Source organism: Saccostrea cucullata, unplaced genomic scaffold (genome assembly GCF_032062105.1).
Source record: "Saccostrea cucullata isolate Sc308-1 unplaced genomic scaffold, CSIRO_AGI_Scuc_v1 ctg1726, whole genome shotgun sequence".
NCBI lineage: Eukaryota > Metazoa > Mollusca > Bivalvia > Ostreida > Ostreidae > Saccostrea > Saccostrea cuccullata.
In genome coordinates this window covers 93323-121004 of record NW_026919262.1, presented here as the reverse complement: position 1 = coordinate 121004, position 27682 = coordinate 93323, and the positions used below count along the sequence as shown (strand labels likewise).

Genomic DNA, 27682 nt, shown 5'->3' with positions numbered 1-27682 from the left:
CCTTAACTAAGTTTACTTTTTTCTTGCCAAGAAATTTCTGGGTTTTTTTTCTACCCATGTGTCCCTCTAGGAAAAAAATCCTGGATCCGCGTCTGCTTTTTGAAAATACACATGAATATATCAAAACAAAAATTTATTCAAATATGTGTGGCAGTTGGCATTAAGTAGCTGACAGTTGGCAGTAAGCAGTTAGCAGTTGACAGTAAGCAGTTGGCTGTCATATATGGCATTCCATACCTATACGAAGAATGTCACTTTTAAGAAATCTTAGTCAACGTCTAGTTCACTATAATGTCATATTCAAATCAGACCATGGAAAAGTTGCATTTTGAATCAATTTCACACGTAGTCTCTTTGTCGGAAAAAAACATGCAGAGTTACTATTTTCGTATAAGAAGTTTCACAAATAAACATGTTGGAGTAACATTTTGATTTTATTTATTGACAAGTGGAAAAAAAAAGACACCAAATTAATACATAAGCTTATGCATGATGTTTATTGTGTATTGATTTAAACTTATTTTATTTACAATATGTCAAGTGATTTTGATACAATTTGCTGTAACTTGCAAGTTTTCTCAATTGCCTTTAGTAAAGCTATCTCTATGTACACATGGTTCCAAGTGATACTTTCATATTCAAGATGTTTATCGTTGCTTTTTTAAAAGCTTGCGTTTAAACTTATATTAAATATACTATTCACGAGCTTGACTCAAAAAAAAATTGCTACAAATACAAAAGATTTTTACACAAATCTGCAATTAAAATATACTGTAAATGCATATGTACAAAATCACAACAACCATCTTGCATGAACCTTTATCAATAATATCTACCAAATTTTACTCGAATAGAATAAATCAAATTGCATTTTATTGTGTAAAAATAAAAGCGTTTAGTAAAAATTCCAAAAATACATTACGGATATGTATATATTACATGATAAACAATCTATATTTGTGAAAATCTTACCAATACTTCAATAGGTACAAGACAAGAAGATTTTACAACATAACTTTTATATATTAAAAAAGTCATCATTTCAAATTAATAATTTGGCAATAAATGCTCATAGATAACATCATTTTTATCACAAGTGTACACAACTTAAAGACGCCGATAGAAATGCTAGTTTCTAACTAGTAACTAATACTTTATTATATGAGTGTACATATATATAACAATAAAATTTTATTTCACTTTACTTTTACATGGTTCAAGGAAGTTCTGTAAAAGAAAAAAAAGAAAGAAAAGAAAAGGAAAAAAAGAAAAGAACATTTGTCATTCAGTGCCATTTTCAAAATAAAATTGTTCATTTCAAAAATACACTTACAATTATATAATTATATGACACTGTAGGACATTGTATAATTTGTAAATATAAAGGTTTTCTGATCCCCTTCTGGTTTGTTTAATTGTTCACATTATCATGGTTATACCGTCATTTTAATAATTGACATTTTTCATCTCCATGAAAGTGTTTTATTTGACTTTTACAAAATTAGCAAAATCAAGCTGCGGTGAGCTTGCCTATAGGCATTAGAAGTCTGCAAGACATAAATAAAGGTTTCGTTTTTATGAATATTACAATATAGAAAAATTATTTTCGTTATCTTGAATCAGGCATATACATATACATGCATGCTAATACATGTCTTTCATAATATTATGAAAATTGTCATCTTAAATTATTTGAGCTCCACATAACAAATATGTACTTATCTTCTTATAATAGAATTCAATTTCTTTTAGTGTTAAATGAAATTAAAGAGTTCATATTTTCTTTCCAATCAATTATTCATTTTGCCATCCCATTCATACAAGGATGATCTTCTGCCGGAGAATTTTCTTGGTTTCTTCTTCCATCTGATGACTTGCCTAGAAAAAACAACAAGAAGCTCATATGCGACATCGCTCATATGATTTCTGTGGTTAAGAAAAAGGAACAAATGGATTCAGTAAATGCAGGAGTTGTACAAACCTACCCTTAAAAGAAGGTAGTGTAAAAAAAACTTAATATACACTAAGAATGTTTACATATTTGTTTGACTGACAGTGACCTTTTCCCTATTTTGAAGTTTCATTGTGGTCTAATCCTATCCCTTGGTTAATGATTTTAACATATCTACATCTATCTGAGAATGTGTCCATATGAATAGGACCCATCATGGCTTTGCATTGAGGAAATAATTTTTCTTGTATATTCCTAGTATGTAAAACTTTAAGCGTCAATTGTTAACTACCCTAAACCCTGGGGTCATGTTGAATCTTAATCACCTGAGGATGAATCCATATTAATAAATATGACCGATGAGGACCTTGCTGTTCTTGTAAAAAAGATTTTAAAAGATTTTCCTATATTTCCTTTCAAATGTAAAACTTTGATCGTCCATTGAAGCCCCACTCTATCCCAGGATGTCATGAATTAAACAAACTTGAATCTACATTTCCTGCACATGATAAAGCTTCCACATACTAATAAGTTTCATCTTTATTATTTTTTCACTACTTTACGATTATCTCCCCTTGAAAAATGGAGTGGCTGTTCATTTGATGAAACATGAATTCCCTTTAAACAACATTACTTTGTGGAAAGCTTGGTTAAAATTGCTCAATGGCTCTTTTGAATGGACAAAAATATGAAAAGCATATACACAAATGGACAGCAGACGAACGCCAGACAAAATGTGATTAGAAAACTCACTGGAGCATAAGGCTCAGGTAAGCTCAAAATGAATGAAAATATTAAATTTTTTCTTCCTTTTTTCCCTCTATCTTTCTCTTAATAAACAGATTTTATCAATTCCATAAACTTATGCTAAGTAAAGTGAGCAAGTCCTTTCTTGAAAAATTCCTAAAAATTAATTCCTATTTCACAAACACTGCACCTTATCATGATATTAATTTGGTAAATGAACAGAATAATCTAGGTTCGTGCAATTTTCCAGACTTTCCCCATACATTCCATTGTTAAACTTTTTATCCCCTTGATGTGGTCTCTTCCTATTTTTATTTATTAAGAACAAAACTTGTAAAGATTTGAATTTGTAATACTGTTCTTTGAAATACATTTAGGGTTTCTATTCTTATTATTATATGCAACACAATCCAAAAATAAAAGGGAAAATCAAAATTCCCTTTTTTTGTCCCAAGGTTTGCAATCTAAAGTCATTTTGGTCTTAAAATCCTTATATGTGTCTCCACAAGTTCCCTTTTTGAAGATTTTGTTAAGTATTTGAGGAACGTTCCTCTTTCTACACTTCAGATGCATTTGTTATGACCAGAGATTCGAGGAACGTTCCTCTTTCTAAACTTCAGGTGCATTTGTTATCACTAAACATTTGAGGAACGTTCCTCTCTCTCTCTCTATCTGTACACTTCAGATGCATTTTTTATGACCAGACATTTGAGGAACGTTCCTCTCTCTGAACTTCATATGCATCTGTTATGAGCAGAGATTTGAGGAACGTTCCTCTCTCTGAACTTCAGATGCATTTGTTATGACCAGACATTAGAGGAACGTTCCTCTCTCTAAACTAAAATGAATTTATTATCACCAGACATTTGAGTAACGTTCCTCTCTAACATGTGTACATACAGTGTGTATTTTTAAATACTTAAAGAATCTTAACACATGAGACATTTGAGAAACGTTCCTCTCTTAAATTCACTTTTTTTCTGAAGACATCTCATGAATGGTCAAACATCAGGCATTTGAGGAACGTTCCTTGCTTGAATTTAAATATTACTGTAGGCATCTCAAGGATTGTCAAATATCAGGCATTTGAGGAACGTTCCTCTCACAAATGGTTGTCTCATGAATTGTCAAACATAAGGCATTTGAGGAAAGTTCCTCACTTAAATTTAACATTGTTCACACATGATACTTACATGTATGAGGAACATTCCTCTCTCAAATTTGTATATTTCTATACCTTAATCATATTAAACCAGACATTTGAGGAACGTTCCTCTCACAAATGGTTGTGTTTCTACGTATACCTCATGAAGCTTGCAACCCGTGCATTTGAGGAACGTTCCTCTGTCTTTTAATGGATATCTGTTGATACATTACAAAGCCCACTTAAAAATAACTTTAGAGGAACGTTCCTCTCTAACATTATCATGTGTTTTGTGATACTGGTATTATATTAGTTTTTATCGTACATGAAGAATTTGGGAAACATTTCTCTCTTTTATATGAAATGCAGTACATATTCATAAAAAACATTTTTTATCTGTACACACTCTACAAAATATATATGAAAAATCAGTTTGTCATTTTATAAAGTACTTTTTGAATTAAGGCTTTCTTAAAGCATAATATAAACAAGGTACAGGAACAAACAAATATTTCACTTCGGAACAAGCATGTGCAATGTGCAGTGTTCATGTATCAACACAAAGGGCTTTTTCACTGATTGGCAGTGTGATCACATATAACAATGTCTTGGTTAACAGGTTAATACCCACAGTATTTTTCCTTTCTACCATGAAATTAAACCAAAATTGTTGATGAAGGTCAACCATGTTTCTTTCTCGGTTAAATCTTTCCTTCATAATAGAGACGATTCCAATTCCTTGGTCTCCAAAGGTCCATAGCATTTTTTCATCAGTCACAGTAAAACAGCCTCAACAATTTTCTTGGGTGTCATCTTCTGTAGGAAAAATCTCACATTCAGTACAGCGGCATGTCCTATTATCAAAGATGTGATTCAGGCAAAGTTAGAATAATCGAAACAATGTGTACATAATAACAAGTTTTGGTGTCTCATCTAAAAATTAAATAGACTTGAAAAGTAGATAAAAAAATTGCAAAACTTAAATTAAAATTTTGAACTTTAAATTGCCCAAGAATTATGAAAGCATTTCCATACTGTATTAAGAATATTGCAAAATTGACACTTTCTATCTTTCTCATACTATCTTAATGAAATGCTGTAAATGTTTTATATTTAGAGTGTACAATATTTGGCGGAAATTGATATTTTAACAAGTAAGCATAGGTTTGATTTAGCGCATTTTAATGTTCTATGTTTAAGACATTTAGCGTTGTACTTAAATTAGCGGATGTTTCTTTCCGCCAAAAACGCTAAAAAGAACACACCGCCAAATGTTACACGTTTACAGTAATGCCGGTAACTCTGATTTGCAAATTATGTCTGAGAAAAATCATTCTCCTTTATATCTTGCATGTAACACTAATTTAAAAACTAAGTGACAATTGGAAATGTAAATTATAATAATATATAGGTCTTAAGCCCCATACTCCTCCAATGAACATTTTATATACATGTATGATAATATAAGTCATCAAATTTTTAAAAGTTTAATTTATTTCTCCTTTTCCATAGTACATGCAGCTGTCAAATAATATCTCATGGGTTTTATTAATGTATTCTTTAATTTACAAGAACCTATTTTCATTCTTAATCTCACTTTGTATTATATTGTAGTACTATTGTGCATTTCTTTAAACCGAAGAATTGATTCTATAATAGGGATTTGTCTAGTAACCCTAATTCCTGCATCATTCTTTACTTTAAAGATAAAGACTTTGAGACCTTGATGTCTTCCTGCCCCCAGTTCACAGTGTAATTGTTATTAATCACTGCCAATCATATATGCTCATGAAACACTAGCTATAGGCGATCAGCTCTGGCAACTATCTGTCCCCTGTGACTTCATGGACAGTAAAGATCAGTGCTGATGCTATGATGACTTGATCGTGTTATAGATAAACATGTCTCTGCAGTCAGAAGATTGAAGCAATTTACATTGTAGAACAGAACTCAAACAGTGAGAGAATTTAGATCTTGTTAGAGTTTTAAATTTTACTCCCTTAAAATTTGGATAGTTTTAATAAATTTAAAAAACAAAAAATATAACGAAATTTATATACACTGTAAAACTTTACTACGGTAATTATTCTGGTTCGGGAATTTCATGCTAAAATCTGGTTTGTACATATTAAATGCAAAGAAACATTCCACATAATTATTTTGTAAAAAAAAAAATAATGATAATGTGAAAACAGCATCTCCTGTACTTAATTGTCAGATCTTAAGGAAGCAGAAATAAGAATCCATATTTCCAAAAAAACCTTTAAAAAATGTTTTATTGATTTAGAATATTTTATGAAATTATTAGCATGCACATGTATTAAAAGAAATGTTGTACTGAGTGATACAGTTATACAATTGTTTGTTTTATTGATTGGCTATTGCTCATCCCCCTTCCCCCTTTTCAAAGTTAGATACTTTGATAATGAAACTATCTTTGATTTAATTGTTAATTTCAGAAACATGCACTCTGAATTTCACAGATTTTCTATATCTTGGATTGCAGTGTGGGTCATTTGGGATTTAATAATTTAGCCAGCTGCAGCAAGGTCAAAAGTCTATGTTATCTGTAAAACTTCAGGTCAATTTATATAACCCCGGTCTTATCAGCTTTCATTATGTAGAAATAATTTAAGATTTTCTTCAACTCTTTGAAATTACATTCACCAACACTGGAATACTGAGTTTCTAAGAATAAGAATTTCATTGGTATACATATCAGGCATGTGTTGTAAAAATGCGCATGAACCTCTCTAATGAAACTGAATAGTGTATTTTTTCTCCGCTTTAACCTAATAAATAAATAATTACAAAATTACCGTTATATGAATAAAATGATGGAAGTATCAACTATTGAAACTGTAACTCGTATTTTTATTAATACTATTTTTTTTATCAGGGACCGGTGTCGCATAATATACGTTCCGGGTAACTTGGCGTTCCGGCCGGAACGATAAATACCTATAATATTGGTTCCAGGCCATAATAAACGTTCCGGCCCGCGTAAGATTGGTTCCGGCCATAAAAAACGTTCCGGGCAACCAGGCACCCTATTAAACTCTCTATTTATATTTAATATTGGCTGTTAATTTTAATTTTCTTCTTTCTTTTATACCTTCGTATACGATACAGCAGGATTTAATCGTAAGACATACATATATGTTTACATTTAAAGTCAGAATATGCGGTCTTTTTACCAGAGACATTATATATTTATTGATGTCTCTGATTTAAATATTATATTAATCCATGAAATTCCAGTTGATTATTTTGATTCTTTATAAACAAAAGAAGGTGTAAAACTTGTTTACATTCATATACCCCCATCGCGCTGTTTTACGACACACTTGGCTTCTATCGATACGAATAATTGCGCAGTCTTGCGAATCCCCGTAAGCACACATGACCACCCTGATCAGATGATAATGTGATAGATTAATTATATTTACGATAAAATACTTTAATTATTAGGTAATATTTTAATTTCCTTACAATTTTTTAAACACCCATACATGTAGTTGCGTTTTTTTAAAACAAATATATTAATAAATTAAAATACAAAAACATAATGGGAAACGAGTGCATGCCAGATCTATCCGGGCTAACTTGGCTTCGTCAAAATCTGGAAAACAAACAACTAAGTAGCAAAAATATATGAAATATCTTTCAGTAATTGCAACCCGGAACGTTTATGATGAGCATAATTTTTGGTTCCGGGCTAACTTATTTTTGTCATTAAGTGGAAACGAAACACCAAAGTAGCAAAAATACATGAAAATGCACTCAGTAATGCTAACTCGAATTCGATTCGAAGATTGAACTCATGGCCGGAACCTATATTACAGTAAAATCCGGAACCAATATTATGATTTTAAGGTTCCGGTCGGAACGCGAAACACCCGGAACGAATATTATGCGACACCGGACACTGAGTACACAAGACATTATCTGCCGATCGACCATACATATAACTAATATACAATTTTTTTTTAAGATCTGAATAATAAATACTTATTTATAATTAAATAATACATATACTTAAGTTATTGTTAAAGTATTTAACTTATCCTTAACAATAGGTATATGTAGGAATATAAACAAGATGCCACCTTTGGATTTTTTTTTTGGAATAAAATATATTTTTCAGTGATGAATGACAACTAAAAGAAACTTCATATTCACTCTTTTTTGGACTGCATTCCATTTTTATTAATTAAAAAAAAAACTGTTAAAACAATTAATGCAATACATAAAATGTGAGTTTTTATTTAATTATTTATTTTTTTTTTTCAGAAAAGATTAATATATAGAATGACAAAAAACCCCTTTGAGATAAAGGTTTTGTTATATATTTTTCTTTAAATTGTACACGAGTACTTAAGCCTTGATCATAATCCTTGCAGTTGACAACACAACAAAACATACCTAGAATTTTTATAAGAATAGAAAAAAAAATTCCCGGTAAATTGTTTCAAAAAAGTGTTTAAATCTTTTATAATTAGTTTTTTAAATTTCATCCTTAATTATTATTCTCACCGCAGCATATAGTTTAAAAGGATACAATATTGAGGATATTAATTTATTGAATTTGTGTCTTTTTTTCGTAATATTTCAAGATAACTAATTTATAGTAAATTTTTAACATGTTTTTATAGCAGGGTATGATATTAGACAAGGTCACTATATTGCTAGCAAAGAAACACACATGATTTCAATATATTAAGTACATGTACTCCTGTTCATACACACAAGTAATAGAGCTAAGTAACGATATCTTGGGAAAGAATAAACATTTGACCAGTGACCACTGAGTGAAGCCGATGAAGCGATAATTGTCTCAGAGTTTAAGATTTCAGCATTGGCCATACATAAACAAACTATACGGCTCTGTTTCATCTAAACACATTAATTATTTGACACACTAGATTATTCCTTTGAGCCTCCTTGAATGTGTTCTGCTCTACTCTAAAACCATCAGAATTAACAGTCCTGAGTATCTAGTGAAGCACGGATGATTTTTGGATTGAACTAGGTGAAACACAGCTATTGTTCTCTTTATCAAATCAATTAATGTTTGATTAAAAAAAGCAAAAAAGACACAGACTTGGCATATAAAATATACCAGGTCTGTCCAAAACTTTAATTCAAAATAGAGTGTACGTCTCTTATCAATAATGTATAGTTAATACATGGACATGTTAAATCATGCCAGTTTACAAATTAAAAAATATACCCGGTAATACAAATTAAAAACACTACATAAATATGTAAATTTTGCATATTTTTAGAAAGTATATAGGATAAGTTCAGTGGCAAGGGGGGAGGGCGTATTTTTTTAAGGAGCAAATTCTAAATCAAAGTTTCCTGTGTTAGGAAGCAAAAAAAAAAAAAATAGTATGGGCATGGACCCCACCCATCCCCACTCCCTCTCCCCAAAAAATAAATAAATAAATTGAGATAAGTAAATGATGAATAATAAAAAAAATAACAAAATACAGTAAAACGATTTTTGCCAACACACTTATGTTGAATTGAGCTACAGTGAAGTGCTTTTATTCCCTGTGACTTAATTAATATGTATTTTTATCTTCATAACGAATTTCGCTCATAATAATGCAAAATCATCCGTCGATCCCTGGCACTGCTCTTTAAACATGTTTTACTTGTATTCAACATAATTAATCTATTTCCTGCCATGTACAGCATTTGATAACATTAGGAATTCATAGAATTTCTAATTTTCCCAACTAATAATGAAAATTAAGACTACTTACTTGATTTGTTTAGGACGTGTACTTTAATCATTTCTCTGAAATGTTGCTGCAAGTGGTGTCATGAGGGTATTCGTTTTGTTTTACATTGAAATCCAGGGCATATCATTTTGTCTAAAATTAAAAGAAATTTCTCATTTTAATTTACTGGTATTTGGAAGTGTCTGACAGCTTATATTTCAGCAGGATTGATCAACTCTGACTAAGTTATCTGATAAAATATTTTATTTTAGTTTTTATGCAAACAATGCATACAAAGAATTTTCATAAATTGATATTATTTGCATATATACCTTGATAAATCCTTAACTGTGAAGAACTGCAACATCCTGTTTTATTCAACAATCTTTCGATGTGATGAGAATCTTCTGAATTGAAATCGTGAATATTTTGGTAGGGTTGAGAGATGGATGTGTCCAAGACTGATAACACACCAAAGATTATCAGTGTGCAGTGTTTTGATTGACATTTCTTCAGTTAGTGGCACCACATGTTTCCATTCAAATATGTATGGAAGGGTCGCAGTTGCACATGTGAACAGCCATCAAGTAAATGCAACTGTCGTTTGAAGGGGAATTCGAAATTGGCGAATTTATACATTGATATATCTGTGTGTTATACTGTGTTATACTGTGATAAAGTTATATAATTAGTTTTGGTCAAAAACTTGAGGTGCGTGATGAAGTAAGTAGAGACATATGCATGATTTTCAAATGTCAATGGATGTTCAACTTATAGAGTATTTACTGGTCAATGCACTGACTTTTCATAAATAAATCTTGGATGAAAACTAAAAAAGCTAAGGGTAACAATACTTTTCCTGAAAGATTTTTTCATTTAATAAAATTTCAATTGTTAAAGAAAATTGGCATTGTTTAAGTGTAAGAAAGCATTGCTTTATACAACAATTTTATATCATAATGGTAAATGCAGGGGTCCAGGGGAATGGTATAACTTTTTTGATCAATTCCTTGTTGTAGATTTATGTCTCTTGCACGATTCAAACAGTTGCCCTTTTTTCTAATTTAAAATAAAAATAAACATTTACTCTTTATTCAGCAGATATACATTCCTATATCCAGAGAAGTGACCTAATGACCTCAAAATAAAATGTGATCATGTATTCTCCTAAAGGAGTGGTACCAATGAGTTTAATGTCTGTAATAATAAGAGGCTTTTCACAAAATTGGCTGACAAATGATTTCCTAAAATATCAATTGTCAAGAATGACACGTACTTGATCTTGTGATCGAGTTATGACCCCCTAATCAAAAGTGGTCATATATTTCTTAGGAGGACTACAGATCTAGTGCATTAAATTATTTTTCAAACATTAGAATCCCAAGTTACTTAAATATTGAGTAAACAATACTTTTCTATTTCTAGATCAGTTTGAGCCTTGTGCTTTCACCTTGTAACCCAAAATCAGTAGTGGTCTTTATTCCTTTGGGAGTACCAGTATACTAAGTTTGATGTCTGTAAAGCAAAGGGTTCCCCAAATTTTAAGCAGACATTATTTTTCCGTGTCAGAATAGTCTCAACCTTGAAATTTGACTTTATGAAATCAACAGGATTATCTACACTTTTACGTTAGGGAGTACCTGGGTGTACAGCTTTCTTCAAATCTCTGCTCATAACAAATGCATCTGAAGTTCAGAGAGAGGAACGTTCCTCAAATCTCTGGTCATACCAAATGCACAAGAAGTTCAGAGAGAGGAACGTTCCTCAAATCTCTGGTGATAATAAATGCATCTTAGTTTAGAGAGAGGAATGTTCCTCAAATCTCTGGTCATAACAAATGCATCTGAAGTTCAGAGAGAGGAACGTTCCTCAAATGTCTGGTCATAACAAATACACCAGAAGTTCAGAGAGAGGAACGTTCCTCAAATCTCTGGTCATAACAAATCCATCTGAAGTTCAGAGAGAGGAACGTTCCTCAAACGTCTGGTCATAACAAATACACCAGAAGTTCAGAGAGAGGAACTTTCCTCAAATCTCAGGTCATAACAAATGCACCTGAAGTTCAGAGAGAGGAACGTTCCTCAAATCTCTGCTCATAACAAATACACCAGAAGTTCAGAGAGAGGAACGTTCCTCAAATCTCTGCTCATAACAAATGCATCTGAAGTTCAGAGAGAGGAACGTTCCTCAAATCTCTGCTCATAACAAATGCATCTGAAGTTCTGAGAGAGGAACGTTCCTCAAATCTCTGGTCATAACAAATGCATCTGAAGTTCAGAGAGAGGAACGTTCCTCAAATCTCTGGTCATAACAAATGCATCTGAAGTGTAGAAAGAGGAACGTTCCTCAAATATTTAACAAAATCTTCAAAAAGGGAACTTGTGAAGACACATATAAAGATTTTAAGACCAAAATGATTTCAGATTGTAAACCTTGGGTCCAAAAAAGGGAATTTTGATTTTCCCTTTTATTTTTGGATTGTGTTATGCATATAAATCGTACTAGTTTCTTAATTTAATGGTACCTCAATTAATTTTTATGTACAATTTTGTTAAAACAAATTGTGCAGTTATGACAAAGTGGCAAGTACTTGAGTGTTGTGTAAACAAATTCTTGTCTCACTGTCATTATAAAATAGACTTCAAATGAAATTTTTATGACTGTTAAACTAATTAAAAATTTGAAATGTAGTTGCCAATGTCTATTGTAATAGTAATTAACGATGTGCTATCTCCTTTACGATATATCATTATTGATAAGTTTTAAATCAAAACAGATCAAATAATCTTTTGATAAGATTTCCATCTTTCACAGAAAAACTATTTGCCAGATTTGATAGATTCTTCAATATAAATATGTATGTATATATATTTTGGCATATGATTAATACAGACTTACCCCAAAGGCCTTGATGTATTAAATAAATACACTTGTATGCTACTTCAGGGTCATTTTGCATTTTATTTTTTTTCTAATTAATTAGTTCTTGAGAAAATAAAGATTTCTTAGGTTTTTTTCCTGTCTATTGCAATCAATAAATGCGACCCCCACGGTGATCAAACTCTATCCAAAGTGGCAAAGATTAGAATTGTTTGGAATCAACATAAGAAAGCCTAAACATGCTTACACTCTTTTGACCCAGTGGTTTCCTGGGAAGGGTATTTTAATGAACCCACCATAATTTTGTCTTCTCTTGACTATGTCCCCTTCGTAATAAGGCTTGATTCTTTATTTTAACAGTTAATTAAGAATCTACTCTACCCAATATTTCACCTTGCCTTTGTCAAAATCTATCTCGGTCACACTTGAGATCAAACAGTTAGAAAATGTGAAACGTTAAAAGATAAATGTACATATTAAGTACAAAAGGATATTAAATTTAAAAAAGTTTTACAAAAAGGATGTCAGCTTAGTTGGACTAAAGTATTAATTTCACAAAAGCTATCTCTATTTTTATAAAAAAAATTTAATGCAACAAATTAAAATTTTACTTCAGTTAATGATCTGATGGTATATATGAATTTAAATGGAAAACAATGAATATTATTATACCTTTACTGTAATTACTCTATATAAAAGTAATACCATAAAACCATCTATTTCCCCGAGAAGAGACAATTTCCCTCATCTGGAGACTACTCCCTGAAAACTCAGAGCTACTCCCTGGAAAATCAGAGCTACTCCCTGGGACTACTCCCTAATGAATATTTATTAGTAATTTTGACCAATCAGAGTGTTCAGTGGGCGGAGCGTTCAAGGAATCTCGAGTCTGTGACGTCATGTTATTAGCAATGTAACTATGACGTCAAAACATTTCGACATGCGATAATTCTTCGAAATGTCAGTGAAAAAACTTTTGTAATTGGAAAATTATTGAATTGTTTTAGGACACGATGCATCACTTATCATACAGTCTGTTTAACATTTAATTATGCTTCTGCAATTTATCTTGAAAATGTCGGAATATCTGGTTAAAAAAAATTAAATTGCCTATGATTGTTTCGGTATAATAAAACAGTTATGGAATGTGAACTCGAGAAATAGCAAATTTATGGTTCCCCTCGGCAGGAAACTATTTCCCTCGTCGGCTTCGCCGCCTCGGGAAATAGTTTTCTCCCTCGGGGAACCATAAATTTGCTATTTCTCTCATACCCATTCCATAACTGTATAATATTCAATAAGAAAAATACGCAGCACTGTTAAGGAGGAACAGGACCTTTCGCTGAAAAAATTCCTGTCAATGAATTTTTTTCATTTTTTTTATATTACTAATTTAATATGTACTTAACATTTTAAAACGGTCCTGTGATGGGATTTCTTGACTTATTTAAAAGATATCGACCCACAAATACCGCCCTGTTTAGAGTTTGTATGGAGTTTAGATACTTCATGTTTACGGGCCCATAACGGAGTCCGTAATGCGAATTTTTACGCACAAACGATAAATATGATAGATAACACTACATACTCAAATATTTCAGTATATTCATAGTGTTTAAATTATCTGAAAGCAATTGTTTGTATTTTATATAGCATTTGGGTGGGATAATTTCTACATTTTTCAAGGCAGCTTCAACGTCAAAAACCCCATTAGGAAAAAATTCTGTCAATAAATATTTTTAATTTTATGATTGAATATCAGCCCTTCATCGTAATTATTTACTGCATAAATATCACAAGGTGAAGCTTACCTCAATATCGCACAGGACATCGTTGAATAAGACGTAAGCATGAAAAAAACGCTTCACGTTTGTATTTTCCGAGTGCGGGAAATCAATTGTGACGTCACACGAAAACATAAACATTCAAAATTATCTAAACAGATAGAATCTCTGCTACTAAACACGAAAAAGTATTAGTATTAAAAAATGTGCTTCAGAAATTTATCACGATACATTGACTGTGACCTGTTTATTATGAAATAAAATTTATCATGATGGGTGTTTGTACTTGATCTCGCTGCACTGAGAATTCAAACACTACGTCTATGACGTCACTGACGTCAGACTGCAGGGTAAAGAGAAACAAATGTATGGATTGGGCAACTTCACAATATCTAAATGATGGAAAGATTTTTTAAATTTTATTAATAATTTTTAAAATTAAATGTTTAAGAAACAATTTTAGAATAAAATTACACAAGAACTGTTGAATTTAACAACGTTTAACATGTATATCATCACCGATTATGACGTAATATATCTTTATAGTCATGTGACGTGTGTCCTGTCTCCCCTTAAGGCCTACTATGAGAAATCAACGGAAAATATATGTACAAAAAGGGGGGTATTATTTTAAATTAAATTTATTTCAATTAAGCTGTTTTATTATCACAGAACGTTAATACATATGGAAATAGCATAGTATTACCCACTCTGTACTGTATGAAGTTTAATCCCATCGATGGACAGTCACGTGATGAATGCATAGTACGTGTACTGAATATAGGTCATTAACAAATTTCAATATCGCAAGGGCATACCCTAGTTGAAATTGAAAATTCAAGCTATTAAATGTTTCTGCACACTTTGTAGTTTCTGAAAAGTGCTGCTGCTTTGAATAGAATTCGCGTTTTAATAGATAAATTTTAAAGTAAATAGGCCAATGTCAAAAAGCATTAGACTTTTACCAAATATTTTGTGTACTTATGAAATCACGCCTTCGATTTAAAGAAAGCAGCAGCACTTATCCAGTTAAGGATAATATCCTTTATCTATATTCAAAAAATGATTAAGATCTATGCAGTGTATGCCCTTGCGAAAGTACGATTTTATGGTGCATCTCGATGTAAAATATACGTAACCTGTACATAAAAACACGACATAATTAATAAAATACATTCTCTTGAAAGTTTATTAATAATCGCACTAAACAAAGGATCTACATTGGTATTAATCGACTATTTAAAACCTGTAAATAATATTCCGTTTTATTATAAAACGCATTTTTCATTGTTAAAAAATTCCACAATCTGCCTCTCACAGTACATGAAATACGTCATGTTTACCAAAATGAAGTCATATATACAAGTTCATCGCAATCAGTGCTTTGTTTAAAACTAGCTACACGGGATTTACCTAGCAACGTTTTTTAATGCATTGATAGGTTTTATTGTTGTTTATTATGCTAATAATGTTAAAAGTTGCAAATAATTTCATTTTCAGGTATTATGAGAAATATATAAAAGTCATATTTTTGTGTGACGTCACAGTTAACTTTTCCCGTATAAATTAGGCCCCGCCCCCTAATTCAAGCCTTAACAATGCTGCGTAGAAAAAATAAATAAATAATCTTTAGATAATCCAGTGACAGTAAACAAATAAGACAAAATGATTACTTTATTTTCAATGTTTGTCACATGAAGACTTAAAATTACATGTACAAATTATACCTAATAAAAAAGGAAGCATACCATTTAATAATGGATCTGTTTTGCTTCCTTCCATTTCCCCTTCCACGTTTTCTCTTGCACCTGAAAGATTTGCAGACAAAGTCCACATGGTCATGCATTCAGTTTTGATCCAAGTATATGTAACCAAAGTAGTTTTTTTTTTCTTTTTTCAATATTGTCAAGTAGTTTTAAGAGACATGTGAACTTAAACAATGATTATTTAATCCTAACTTTCTTTGTTGCTTCCTCTGAGAAGAAAATAATTGAAAACTCTTGGTGGATTGACCTACAGACCAACTGACAGTTGGATCAACAGACAGACTGACTTACAGACAGCACCTAAGTAATATGCCCTCCCTTCTTTGTCAGAGGACATAAATATCAGTAACACATGCACATGTATGCATAAAACTTAGAGGTTTAAAAGAAGAAATACTCCTTTTTTGAAAAAGGAAAGTTTTGAAAACAGGAATTCATATCTACATTCCTCTGAAAAATCACTGAATTAAACTTACCTCTGCAATGCAATCTGTTGCAAAGCAGGAAAAGAACAGCAACAGTGACACAAGGTAGAATTACACCAACAACTGCTGCTGCCACCCAAGTGTAATTGTTACTAAAAAATTGCAATTTCACTCCTTAGTTATGTTACCATGAACAGTTACAAATATGCAATTCATATAGAAACACAAGAATTATGAGCAAGATCTTAAATGTACATATAGTACAAACTGAAAGATTAAGGAAAAGAATATGTCTTCAGAAAGAACGGGGAAAGGGTATGTGAGCAAATGAAAGACTGATTATGTGATGCAAATATATTAAACTTAAAAAAAAACAATGGATTTAATCACCGCATTACATTCAAGTTACCTTGGCCATGCTGAAATTCAGACAATTGATTTGAAAAGAATTCCCTCGATATTTCTTTGTAAATCTGATTTCCTATTGTTGTCACCACCCTACTAAGGTACTGGTGATTTCAATATATTAAATTGCACTTTATATTCAGGGGAACTTACGCATAGTTTAATGATCTCTACTGATCACATTGTTCTTAAGAAGAGTTTTAATTACACCTCTTTACCTTGAAGCAATATGAGCTGCATGTTTGACATCGGAAAATTTTATTGCAAAATTGTGAATAAGTAATTTAATGACAGAAAAATAAATCATTTTTTAAACTTCTGTTGTTCATATTTGCGATGGAAAATTTTTTATTAGCATTGATTGAAACAAAATTGAATTATTTTCGTCCTGTGCAATAATGATTTCTTATATAAAACTGTATATTCGGTTGAAAAGAAATATTTCTTCTGAAACATTTTTAAACTTTATTATGGGCTTTTTGGAAATAAGGGTTTAAATTACATACAAATTAATCATAAAAGCACATTTTACATGCAACATAAAATTTTCAAAGATACAGCTAACATAATGATTGCTTAAGTTTGCCTTTTTTCCATGAAAAATATCACTTGGAAGAGGAAATGGACCTTAAATTGAATAAAGTTCTTTATCGAGGTATTTTATGTGTCAGTTTGGTTGAGATCTACTCATACATTTATAATAAAAAAATTTGATTCAAAATACTGTACTTTGGTTTTCCCTCTTCCATTGGCTTGGTGTCATTTTCAAGGATATGTGTTGTTGCTAGCTCATTAGTATTCTCAGTTGTAGATAGCAGTGTAGGTATATTCGTTATTGGCAGAATACTCTTATAACACTCGGGATCTTTCAACAAAAGAAATCTGGATTACATTTTTGAAGAGTTTTTATAATTCATAAATGAAAAATTTTAATGTTGATTTCTACAAGCTTCATATATTGCTGAAAGAAGGTGGGAAACAAGAGATTGGATTTATTTATGAATATGATTAAATCTTTTTTTACAATCTGAAATTTAAACTTCATCTTACATGTATTATTAAAAAAAAATTACGAGGAATTTATTATATGTTGTCGAATCCTTACATTTGTATGCCTCCGTTGAGTAATAATATTCTCTGGGTGGATTTTCTGGTTTCACACTGTAACTTATTTGAGTTGTCTTTCCACGTGTGTTAAATTCAGCGCAATATCCTACACAAACGTAAGTTAGTAATGGATGAAATTGAACTGTTAAATAATGATAAAAAGTGAAAATAAAGTTGTTTTGCTCATTATTTATTGTTGACTGTGAACATAATTTTGATTATTAACTAGAAACCAAAGGGTCTTAACAGTCACCTGGGTATAACAATACAACAATTTTGTCAATATTAAAGTTATAAATTGAAAACAAGAAAAAAGGATGAAAAAATAGTTAGTTTAGAAATCAGCAACTATGAATCCACTACTATTAAACATAAGACAATAGAACTTAGAAACTATGTCCAAAGATTCTTTGTGTGAAATTTTCAAAACTTTGACATTTTTTTCCAGACCACTTGTTCTTAATTTCTAGGTATTAAAAAAATACCTTTATAATTATGCTTATTTTTACACAGGAGCATGTGCAAAAACAGTGTGAAATGCTAAAAATATATAATTATTTTCAGACATTATTGTTCTACCCCAATATGCTCTAAAAAAATACCAAAAATGTCTAATCATATTAAATTTCATTAGGTATTTAATTTACTTTAAACTGAAGGCAAATTCATAGTAATACATCTCGCATGAAAAATTATAATAGAGCACAATGTAAGTATCACCACGTTTCTTTCTTACATGTGTCATAAATAATTACCTTTCTGCACTAAAAGAAGGTAAATAAGCACTGACAAAAATCTGAATATAAAACTATTTTGTGAAAAAAGAGTATTTGGTTTTGATTAGAAACAATTTAAACAGATTATTTCTTCACCTCTTCATTCCAATCATTCTGCCCCCCCCCCCCCCCCCCCCCCCATTTCCCCGTCAACAACAAACACTTTTTAGAACCTAGGGATTACTTTACACAATAAAATTTACATGTACTATAAATCAATAAGCAAATATAGGAACAAGTACATTATTAATTTTTTTCTTAGCTTTATCCAGAAAATACAATTAATGGTACACATAAAATTAAAGATATTTCCGCGATGAAGCCGCTTTCTTTGCTGAATTTTATCTTATCTTTTTGCACTTATATATCAGCATATCATCGAGGTATTTATTCACAACTGAAATTGCTATGGATTATCAACCAAAGGAAGAAAATTCTAATTTTAACAAACTCCATATATCAAATTGTTATTAATGATGATTAAATTTTCATTTTGTAAATTGTGTACATAATTGATTATTAACAATGTTATGCCTACCGGTATATCACAGTCAACAGGTAAAAACAAAAGTCGCTATTGTGACATCACATAACGCTGCTTTGACGTAGAACGACATAAGTCCCCCCTTAAAAACTAGAAATATGTCCATAGTACATGAATGCCCCGTCGATGGTACATGTATATTACAATGTAGTAATGAAACATAAAAATTTTTATTAGTGTATGAAATTTGATTGGAATATCTTGAATAGTGATGCAATTGAAAGCTCTCATCAGTATGTATCAGCTAATTCAAGAAAAGTGAGATCAAGGTCATAGATAAAGTCGACGTAAAAAAATGTTGATGCATTTGTATATCTCTCATCAATATCTATCAGCATATGAAGTTTGATGAAAATATCTTGGATAGTTTCTTTGAAATGAACCTTGAACTGAGCTAATGGCAAAGTGTGATGAAAAGACAGATGGAAGGACAGAAAACTGACATGACAAACACTACATGTATATGCCCAGCCATACTCATGCTGGGGCATCCCAGATATCATTGAAATTAGAGGAACATCTGATGACGGCTGTTCAAATGTTCACAAACTGATTTAATAACTTCAATATAACAGTTAAATTTAGGTGTGTGTCCATTAATATACCCTACCTGCAGAACTCTAGCTCTCATTAAAATATATTGACAGACCAGAGAGTTACAGTGCCACCAATTGTAAAAACTATATATTTAAGGTCACAAAAAGTTTTGCTTAATTCTGGATTACTTCTTCCGAATTCTTACCTCAATCACGAAAAAGATAGATTTAAAAAGCTTCCTTACTCTTACTCCTCTATCAAGTACTCTCCTTGTTGACATCTGCAGGAAGTGCATTGGACCGAATTATTTTGCAAACCAAAGTGGCAGTGTATGAAACAAAATTTTTGATGATCTCAATTCAAGGATCAGGAGAACTATAAACAACAATTATAAAGGAACACAAAATTGGTATTATTTTGAGATGACATTTTTTAAACACGGAGAAATAAATAGAGAAACGACACACTTTTTTATGTGCAATAAATACATGTATACAGTTTTTTTTTCAATGGGTGGCACTGTAGCTCTCCGGTCAGTCAAAATAATTTTTTGGAGAGCTACAGCTCATGAACTTTTAATCCCCCATTGTATGTACATATAAATGTTTATTCTCTCTCATCTTTATTTATCTTTTTTTATCAGTCTATCTGACTATTAAAAATATTTTTCAAAAAAAATTTTAAAATTCAAGTGATTTTCAAGTTGTACATTAATCCCATTATTATATTTACCTATCAGCATTAATGTTCAACGTTTTCTTTAATCATGTCAGCAGTTTGACTTCTTGATATCCAGGATAAATGAACAATTAATAAACAACATTAATTTTGATTTAGTCCCATCCCTCAGTTTCAAGGGGGGGGGGGGTGGATGGATAGAGGGATTTGAATGTCAAAATATTTCTTCCTTTTTGACAAGGTGTTATTTCTACAGTTACTAGAAGCCTATGTCCATGGCCATGGGCCACAGTGCTCAGTTGTGTAACTTCCCCCCTTTCCCTACAGAGGTTCAAAAATCCAGACTTGCAAAATTGTTAATGCAATATTGTAAGTTTGTTAATCCAAACTTGTAATTGTATCAGTTTCATAATTTACATATGTAAGTAGGTAAATCAGACTTCCAAGCATAAAGTTCTGAAAACACAACTGTGTTGACTTTAAGGTATTCAATGTATAACGAAGGGGTTTTGACTGATTTTAAATAATTTTAAACTAGTTAAAAGCACATTGCTAGATAACGATAAAAGTGAAATGAACCAAATTCCCAAGACTGATAACATGTAAGGAGAAGGTCATTTCGCACATTTCAAGTTTTTGAAGAGTTATCTGCCCTTAATGAAAAGAAGAAAAGTATTGATTTCACAAAATTTCTGTGGTAAATAGTTTATTTTATTTTATATTTTAATAAAGAGGGAGTTTATGCATATTTTCACCAAGAGATTTCTTTGAAATTCAAATTTCTTTTTACAATATCTTATAAAAACATGCGCTGCCCATAGACTTCAATGTAAAATTCAAAGTGATATTAATTAGACAATAATCAAAATTTTGTAAATTCCTTTGGTGGAGCATTTTCATTTGATAACATCTTCAAATTGCTACAATGTACCATGATTAAAAATATTGGGCCGTTGATTTATTAGGTACAAAATACGGTCGTTATACATTGAATACCTTAAGTTCAAATCATGAATGTGTGTATCTTTGATGTTGTAAACTAATTGTTTTCCAGAATTTATATTTTCGCACTCTAAATGAAACACAAAGACAATTCACAACTCTAAAAATGTAAAGTCTACATGTTTGTCGAATCTTAATTACGAAAAAAAAACTATGGAGGGCCATCAGTGCCACAATTCCTTTTTTAATTCTTTTCAAAAATTTTTATTATAGCTTCTTGTTTTCCAAATTAAAGAGGCTGGGGGTGGCAGCCATTTTCAGACTATCTCCTTTAAAGAACTCCATATAAAGATATACAAAAATGATTTCAGGAAATAAAATTGAAATTGTTCAAATAAGAACCAACAATGCAAGACAACAGACAGAAACAGATATGTGTAATTGTAGTAATTTATAGCCACCCTAGTGATTCAAGTTACCTAAACAGTAGAATGAAATATTGCAAACCTTCATGGACCACAATCCTTTTTGCACATACTTCAACAGTACCATTCCCAAAACCATTAACTACACAATGATATTCCAGATCAGCACACTCAAGTGACACCAGACTGGAGCAGTTCATATTCCTTGCAGCCTCGTCATGTTCTTTCTTGTTTAGGGGACAGGATTCAACTTCTTTTACTGTGCCCACAGATTCTGTAGGACAATCACTTGCACTTGCAGTCACCTTTGTTTTGGTAAAAAAAAAAAATTAAAAACATTCAATTCACACCTAATATACGATACAGAATAATTGTGTTATCTTGAACTTAATTGGACCAATGAAAAAATTTCAAGATATCAGATGACTCGAGACGTCAAGTGTAAAATACTTAAAGAATAAGTGGCTTTCTTATCATTTTGACATGTCTATGGTATTTGAAATATTAGTGTTTGAGATAACAAAGTTTAACTGTAATATGCTTATATAAGGCCAAATTAAGAGGAAAATCTAAGAATGCCATCCCAATACAATGATTTTTAATGTATCTCTACAATTATACAATTGTACATGAACTTGATTTATGATAAAATGACTTTCTTGTTCAACATACTTCAAGACCAGAACATATTCAATAACTTGCAGTTTCAAACTGAACTAAATTTCATTTTAAAAAATTGCTAAATAATTCACTTATGAAAATTGTAATTACTCTAAGCAACATTCTTTTTGCGTAAAGTATATTCCCAATATAAGTGTAAATTAAACAGAACAATCTCCTCTCTATCATACACCTTAATTTCTAACAAAGGGCGATAAATTTATGATTTGACCATCAAAATTCAAATTGTAAATTGCAAAATCACGGGATCTGTTTATCTGCGTAGAGACAAAAAGTTCCGTCCCATATAGCAAGACTATGTTGGGTCAACATTGGCAAAAGGAAAAAGTACACTCATGCATATCAGTCAAGATAATAAATTTACATACTTCTACAGAAATTAGATTTATTCTATTCCATATTGTCAATATCGCAATGTAGACAGTGTTAACACTTCACATGATATGGTATTTACACCTTTTTACATTGTTTACTTAGTATTACATATTGTCATCGTCAACATACATGTAACAATGTCGACAATGTTGACACGATTTCTGATTACATTGTTATAATGTAATAATTCCAATCTTAATTTTATTTATTGATTCCCTGTGTTTTGATTGGACGAAAACAAATTCAAGAAAAAGTTTACACATCGATGAATTCTTCGATCAGAACTACTTTCTTGACTGTTGTAAAAACAATGAAAACAGATACTTCTAGTCCGTTTTATAGTTAAATTATGATTACAAGAAACTTGAAATAAAAAAATGAATGAATGATCAAATGAATGAATGAAAAAGAGATAAACAGGACTGACAGACGGTAATATCATGTTTATGTCACTGTCGGATCACGAATGTGAATTTTAAAAAATCGCTGATCATGCTGTCATTTTCTCGACGTTCCATATCAGCTCAGTTGGTATGGTTGTGATAGGGAAAAGAAACGTACCTCAGACTCTTGCCTTTTTAGCATCAGATTCATATGTTTACATCCTACAGATCCCATATTCTCCCTAAATCTTTGAACGAACCAGAGCAAATCGAGGACGTCGTCGGTCTGCTACTTTCGTTATGACGTTGTTGTTTATGTCAACATGGCCATGGTCAAACACGAGTTATTCTGGAGAATACGCGTTTTTACGATATTTGTTGACTTAAACAACAATCAATGAGTTTTTATAAGTTTATTTATTGATTGTTTTGACAATTTAGGTTGGATTTTATCGATATTCATCTTGTAGGCCTATACGTTTCTTTCGGCATAAAGTATTCCTACGCCGTACAAAATAACGGATTGTATGGCGGCCTCAAAGGGAAATAATTTTAATAATTTTAAAAAATTCGTAATTGGAATTATAAGAATTAAACGTTCTTTTTTCAGAATTTATCGATGTGTAAACTCTGCCTTTTTACTCACAAACTTTATAAAAGTGCTTCGCACTTTTATTCAGTTTGTGAGTAAAAAGGCAGAGTTTACACATCAATAAATTCTGAAAAAAGAACGTTTAATCCTATAATAAACATAATAAAACATACCCTTTTCCATATCACATCCTTTATCAGCCCTCGACCAATATCAGCCCTCCGGCCTTCGGCCCTTTGGCTGATACATGTATTGGTATCTTGGGCTGATACAGGATGTGATATGGAAAAGGGTATGTATTATTCTCTATGTAACAATGATGTGAATGATGTAATTAGAGTAACAATGCTAGTTGCATGGAAGCAGAAGAGGAGCAATGTGTTAATATGTGTTATCAATTAAGAACTATATTAACAGAGATTTCAACAATATTTATAAAATCATCAAGCATTGGACACATAAATTTTTTAGATTGGTAAATTGAAATTATGGAATAATTTAGTGAAAAGTTGTGTCTGTTTTATAGACTAATTACATATGTACCTGTCTGAAATAAGGTGTCCTTAAAATTTGGTGATATTCAGTTACATTGGAATTTTTCCCTTTTTAATCTGATTTTATCATTACCATAAGTATCAGAATCCAGCAGAAAAAATGTTTTCTCTTCCATTTGATTCCACCTACATGTAGCTGGATGAAACCCGACTTCCATACACCTGAAAGAAATCATCATCATAATAGATGTATAAATGCAGAGAAGATAACATAATTTCAAATTTTATCATTTTAAAAGATTCAAAATATTTATTTCTACTTTTCAATTTTACCTGCAAATTCATCTTTCAGTTACAAGTGTATTTTCCTCATCATCCATGTAAGAAGTCCATTTTCAAATTCTTGGTTAAGTTTTCATATTACATTTTTGTACATATATGTAATACTATATTCATTTGTTATTCCATAAATTATATTTTACTAGTTTTTAAAAACTTAAAAAATATAATTCTACAGTAATTGTGCACTGTCAAAATATTTTAACACACAAGTATTAAAGTTCATTGATACTCCGATAAGAGAGATAACTCTTAATGACATTAATTTCTATCATATTCCTTTATAGATTTGCCAATTAAAGTGTCTTTATTTTGTCCAATTTTGCCCTGTAAGCTATGCTACAATTGTTGTTATTTTACTTATAAAATACATTTTTTTTTTTTGGAAAATCATTAAAGTTCAAGCAACATTTTGTATGAATGAGCAAAGGGTTTATGAAACTTAAAGAAAAAAGTTTATGATTTACAATAATCTACCTCTAGTAGCTCCCTTTACTAGAAAGCTTTATTTAGCCAGTGCATAATTACAGTATAATTGAATAATATATGAAAGGGAATACAAATGTAAAATACTCAAGAAAAATTTTAGCATGTATGATCCCAGCGTAAAACGTCTTTGTTTCCAATTCAGGCCCAGCATGTTGAGTTCTTTAGAGAAAAAGTCTCTTCTCCAGTATTCTTTTCCATCTGATAAACACAAAGGAAGTCAATTTTTCAAAATTTAAACTTAAATCATACATCTCTAAGATCATGATCAATCCCTTCAAACATATATAATACATACATGAGCTTCCACCTTAACGCTTACCTCAGCCCGATTTTTGCACCGAGAAATAAATAAATAAAATGAACTTATCAATAACTAAAGTCAATCATGAAAGCAATTAACATACAGTAAAACTCATTTAATACAAACATGAATATTGTGAATTCACTGTTACAGCAAAGTTTTTTAGGATCCCCAGTTATATGATTTAACAAAATATGGATATAGCTAAGTAATTCATAGGTCTCAGTGACTTCGTTATAACCAAGTATTACTGTATATGAAATAAAAGAAAGGACTGAACTCAGAGAGGATACTTAATTTCGTGGATGATGAAATGTTGAGTAGTTATTTCAGTAATATTTTACATTTCATGGTGGACATGAATCCGTGGGTCTCTTAATACATGCACTTCAAAAACAATGAAAAATTATCCCTCATCCCCACAAATATTTGTGATTTCACAGTATACCAGAGAAATGTAATGCTTCTTACAAACTGTATCAATATTGTTTGGAAGCCTTTGCAACTGTGTAGCTCCCAAAGATGTTTTTTGAAGATCTTTCTGTGAACATGCTCTTTTTGGATCACTCTGGTTAAAGATACAAAAATCATTTCTCTTGACAGGCCTTGTACTTTTCCCTGAAAAAAAAAATACACAAAGAAATTTAGTCAAGAACAAATAAAAACAAATTCTGTACTATACAATTTACATGTAAGATACCTGTACTATGAACATGTATGCTATTAGGGTCTTATCAACAAAACCAAGAGGTTTGACAGTTGCCTTAATGTTATACAATTCTAAATGACTTCATTGTTTGAACATACCTTATGCTTTTAAATTAATTAAACTGATTCTTCTTTTTGCATTGGGGTATATGTACGTGTATTCTCTTACTAAAGATAAATATGACCGATGAGTATAATAAAATGACAGAGTGGCAACTACCCGGTAGATTTAATTTTCCAAGACAGGAACATACTACATACCAACACGAAAAGATTCTTTTATTCCTTCTATATCAAATTGGTTCATAATTAACTTTCCATTATTAATAATGGAATTTTCATCCTTCTGTTGACCCTGCACCTGGCCTATTCTACAAACTACAGCTGTAGTGGTCTCTTGAACTGGTTTCACCATATCTCTATGTGGTAAAAATAAATAGAAAAAAGTACATTTGGCAATTTAACAGATTTAAATTCCTATTTTATTTTGATAAAGATTGCTTTTCTAATTTACAGTCTCAAATGACTATTACCACTATCATTTCCTATCTTCCAATTTTCAGGTCTTGCACAACAAGTATTTCAATACTTTGAGCAAAAATTGCTATTTCTTAACAAAAGTTAAACCTGCATGAATAAAGCAAAAAAAGATCATTCATGCAGTAAATGCTTAATAAATTTAACAAGATGTTCATGACTGTGATGATGTCACATTTGCAATATGCCTTTATTAAACTACCTGTGAAAATTTTAATATATTGTAACATGTTTCCTTAATTATGCCAAATCAATTCCCAACACTCTTGTTCCTAACTCCCTTTCTTAAACACTCACAAACACCGTCTTCTTACTGTGGTGAGTCTGACTCTGAATAAAAATAGTGTGCCAAGTTAAAAACAAGTAAGGCATTGCTATACATGTGTAACGGGAGAGGAGAAAATGCAGCGGACTATACTGGGATTTGAACCCGGGCCCCCTATAACTACGGGCATGTGCTCTATTAACTGAGCTACCTGGCCACTGGCGATTGAACCCGGCTGACCGCCACACATGATTCTCAAGTTTTTGCTTTGTTTCAAACTGAACTGCTGAATGCACACAATAAAATTTAAAAATATACTGTGAATTCATTATATTTTGTTTAAAAAAAATATTTATTCTTACCTGCAACTTGAAAACAAAATGACAAAGTGATTCTTAGGAGGCTGGTAGGCTCCTCGTGTATGTGTCTGCGTTTTTTGGGTTATTCCCTTTACTAAAAATAGAATCATGTTATTTCACCTAAATCTAGCATTCATCTTCGCATTATTTTACTAAATGATAATAATTATAATAATAATAATAGTATTTGCTTCCAATTAAATTTATTTGTTGATGAACAGCTACCAACATTTGCCATGAAAAATTTCCAAGCCAAGGTTGTCTGGTCCCCCTACCTCAGTCAATATTTCGTTCACGCACCTTCCGTTGAAAAACC

General features: G+C 31.2%; 1 protein-coding gene across 1 annotated transcript; it reads right to left on the bottom strand.

Annotated features, from left to right (window-relative positions):
• Positions 1 to 1219: 1219 nt before the first annotated feature.
• LOC134283407 (uncharacterized) lies at positions 1220 to 27682 on the bottom strand. The gene is made up of 12 exons (XM_062765859.1): positions 27596 to 27682; positions 27370 to 27460; positions 26467 to 26624; positions 25969 to 26115; positions 25281 to 25394; positions 24502 to 24590; positions 21926 to 22148; positions 17940 to 18047; positions 17564 to 17699; positions 16481 to 16581; positions 15987 to 16046; positions 1220 to 1878 (listed from the first exon to the last, which is right to left on the bottom strand). Exons 3-12 carry the CDS (start codon positions 26618 to 26620, stop codon positions 1799 to 1801), a joined length of 1212 nt encoding a protein of 403 aa, XP_062621843.1. The 5' UTR covers positions 26621 to 26624; positions 27370 to 27460; positions 27596 to 27682; the 3' UTR covers positions 1220 to 1798.

Excerpts from the sequence above, each read along its gene's own strand:
- LOC134283407 (XM_062765859.1), bottom strand. The coding sequence starts at position 26,620 with ATGGTGAAACCAGTTCAAGAGACCACTACAGCTGTAGTTTGTAGAATA. Across the intron at positions 25,395-25,968 it reads AAACAATATTGATACAGTTT|ATGGAAAAGAATACTGGAGA; the intron begins GTAAGAAGCATT and ends TGTGTTTATCAG. Across the intron at positions 22,149-24,501 it reads GCTGGATTCTGATACTTATG|GTGACTGCAAGTGCAAGTGA; the intron begins GTAATGATAAAA and ends ACCAAAACAAAG.